Source organism: Camelina sativa, chromosome 20 (assembly GCF_030686135.1).
Source record: "Camelina sativa cultivar CO46 ecotype springtype chromosome 20, ASM3068613v1".
Classification (NCBI taxonomy): Eukaryota; Viridiplantae; Streptophyta; class Magnoliopsida; order Brassicales; family Brassicaceae; genus Camelina; species Camelina sativa.
Window position 1 is genome coordinate 26,275,587 of NC_141899.1, and position 2,974 is coordinate 26,278,560.

A 2,974-nucleotide genomic window follows, 5' to 3' on the forward strand; every position below is an offset into this window, starting at 1 on the left:
GCCAACCTCCACCTCAAGTACGCCGGTCTCCTTCAGTAGAAGTTAACTACAATCCAGCGACTCATGCAACTCTTCAAGATGACTCTCCGCCTTCTCCAGCTCAACGCTCTCAGGCTCGTAGTCATCAGACTCGTAGTCATCCATCGCATCCATCGTCCCAAGGCAACAACTTCGAAGAAGAAACTTCTACGGTGTTGCCGGAGCTCCAGGAGGACGTGGTTCGGGCTCTAAATGCCCTGCTTGTGGTGCCAGGTCGGGAAAAGTTCACCACGGTCCTCTCTCCCACACCCTTACCGAACACCCAATGGTATGATTTTTCTCTCTTATCATGTATTTGTAATGGTGTTTTGTGAATGTTAGAAGAGAAATCTGTAGGTCAATGTTTATTTCGTTTGGTTTATTGTGTCTTTAGGATTGTGATTATGATTGTGTCTTTAGGATTGTGATTATGATTGTGTCTTTAGATTCATGTTTATTTCGTTTATTATGATTTTGTTTGGTTTATTGTGTCTTTAGGATTGTGTCTTTAGATTCATGTTTATTTCGTTTGGTTTATGTTTATTTCGTTTGGTTTATTGTGTCTTTAGGATTGTGATTATGATAACGAGAGTAAGTTTATTATGATTTCATTTGGTTTATTGTGTCTTTAGGATTGTGTCTTTAGATTCATGTTTGTGTATTCATTGCTTGTGTATTATGATATATTGCTTGTGTATTGAGATTCATGTTTATGTTTACTGATTGAAGTATAGATTGTGTTCATGCATCAAACCGTAGAAACTTTTTTGTGAATGTGCGTATGCGTATTGTTTCTTTTGACTCATTAACTGATGCCTCTTGTATTGTTTCTTTTGGTGGTTTACTCGTGACAAAGGGTCAAAACTTGTTCGGAAGATTACTAAAATTCTTCTAAACAAATTCGAAGGTCCCTTCTACAGCTGGACATGTGTGCCGCGGGACAAACAAGAGAGATACTTCATTGAGTTCGCGGTAAGGATTTATGTCACATAGCTTTACATGTCTTCTTTTCACTCACAATAAGCCTTATGTCACATAACTTTACATGTCTTCTTTTCACTAACAATAGCTCCTTTTTTTCTAGAAAACCCACACCTGGGATCCTTTGATAACCGGAACTGTTCAAGCTTATTTTGAGAAAATCTGTCAAAAGCAGATCAAAGACATGGTTAGCAATGTGAGGACTAGTCGAGTTCAACCAAACTGGATTGGAGACACTCTCTAGAGCACGATGGAGGACTACTGGGACACTGAAGAAGCACAACAAAAGAGTAACACCTACTCTGATGCCCGTATGTCTGACCGTAACGGCCTAGGTCCTCATGTCCACCTCTCAGGGCCAAAGTCTTATCGACAGCTTCAAGACGAAATGGTTAAGTAGCTGTTATTTTGCCACTTTCAATTCTTACTTAACTGTTATTTTTTTTAGTTAATCTCTTATAACATTGCAGGTTGAGGAATTGGGAAGAGAAGTCCGACTTGGTGAGGTTTTCATCAAGGCACATACAAAGCCTGATGGTACATATGTTGATCGGAAGGCAGAAAAGATTGCAGGGAAAAATGAGAAGACTGTTCAAGAGAGGTTGTCTCAGCTCGAGGCAGAGTCTTTTGCTGTGTCAGATGGAGAATCACGGCCACGAGACCTCACAACAGAAGAATATACAGAAATTTTCCTGGAGGTAACTTTTTTAAAAAACCAATACACATTTATAGTCTTGGAGTTTAATTTGTCATCCTCTAACCTCCACTTTTCTCTTATTTTCAAGTCCACTGAGAAGGATTCAAGAGGAACACCTTATGGAGTTGGAAGCCTCAAGGACTGCCTTGTCAATGGAACGCATAAGCAAGCATGTGGCTCATCTACCTTTGTGGCTCTCGAAGAACAGTTGAAGAAAGCTCAACGCATGATAGAAGAACAGGCTGCTCAACTAGAGCGGCTTGCTGCGCATGATGAAGAACAGGCTGCTCAACTGCAGCGGCGTGATGCAGAACTTGCTGCGCAATCCAAAGTTATTGCTGCCCAGAACGGCAAGATTGACCAATTCTCCATCGTGGAAAATTTTCTGAGGGAATGTGATCTGCGGTTTCAGAAGTTTGTTGCAAGCCATTCAGCTAAAGAGACAACTCCAACTCCATCAACCTCTTCTTAAGGTACTCTTCACTTCTAGCTCATCTTATACAATCATCTGGATAACAACTAAGTTGTTATAGGTTTCAAATGGGATCATTTCTTTTTCTTTGTACCTTCATTTTTTCAACTTGACAGAACCTTAAGGTATTGTGTTATAACAGGGATCAATTCCAGATTTGAGAAGGATACAAGCAGACGAAGCCTAACTTGGGAAACGATTGGAAGAAGCCTTTCTTGTTGTTTTCTTGATCAATGTTTTTTCTTTTTGTTATCTTTCGAACTTGGTGTTGTAATGAATATGATGTTTCTTTCTTTTTGTTATCTTTTGAACTTGGGTTGTAATGAATATGATGATACTTAAGATGTGTTTTGTTTATGTAATATTAACTGTAGTTATTTTTATAATTGTTCAAATATAAGAATTAGATGTAAATCCAATTAAAGAGAATTTGTAAAACAAAATTCAAATATAAAATTTAAGATAAATCAAAATAAATATTTATAATATAAATATTTATATATAATATTATTTAAACACATAATCCTAAATTAGTCATAAAGTAGTCACTACATTTAGTAACTAATTGACGACTACATTTACGACTATACAAATAGTCTTAATGTAGTCGTAAACTAGTCACTAACTTAGTGACTACATTACGACTCATTTATGACTACAAAAAATTGTCGTAATGTAGTCGCCATTTGGCGACTAAAACTACGACTATAAATTTTAGCGACTCTCGGTTAGCGACTACTGGTTTTAGTCGCTGTTTAGTCGTAACACACCTTTTAGCGACTAAATAATGACTAATAATGTAGTCG

General features: G+C 37.6%; 1 protein-coding gene across 1 annotated transcript; it reads left to right on the forward strand.

The window, feature by feature from the left end:
* Positions 1 to 602: 602 nt before the first annotated feature.
* On the forward strand, positions 603 to 2,168 carry LOC147919394 (uncharacterized). Its single transcript, XM_087503957.1, has 4 exons — positions 603 to 990; positions 1,103 to 1,390; positions 1,470 to 1,697; positions 1,785 to 2,168. The coding sequence occupies exons 2-4, from the start codon at positions 1,250 to 1,252 to the stop codon at positions 2,166 to 2,168; spliced, it is 753 nt and encodes a 250-aa protein (XP_087360083.1). The 5' UTR covers positions 603 to 990; positions 1,103 to 1,249.
* The last annotated feature ends 806 nt before the right edge of the window (positions 2,169 to 2,974 follow it).

Bases quoted from the DNA above. Each gene is read 5' to 3' on its own strand.
- LOC147919394 (XM_087503957.1), top strand. From the start codon at position 1,250: ATGGAGGACTACTGGGACACTGAAGAAGCACAACAAAAGAGTAACACC. The intron at 1,391-1,469 runs GTTAAGTAGCTG...ATAACATTGCAG, and splicing joins GACAGCTTCAAGACGAAATG to GTTGAGGAATTGGGAAGAGA. The intron at 1,698-1,784 runs GTAACTTTTTTA...CTTATTTTCAAG, and splicing joins ATACAGAAATTTTCCTGGAG to TCCACTGAGAAGGATTCAAG.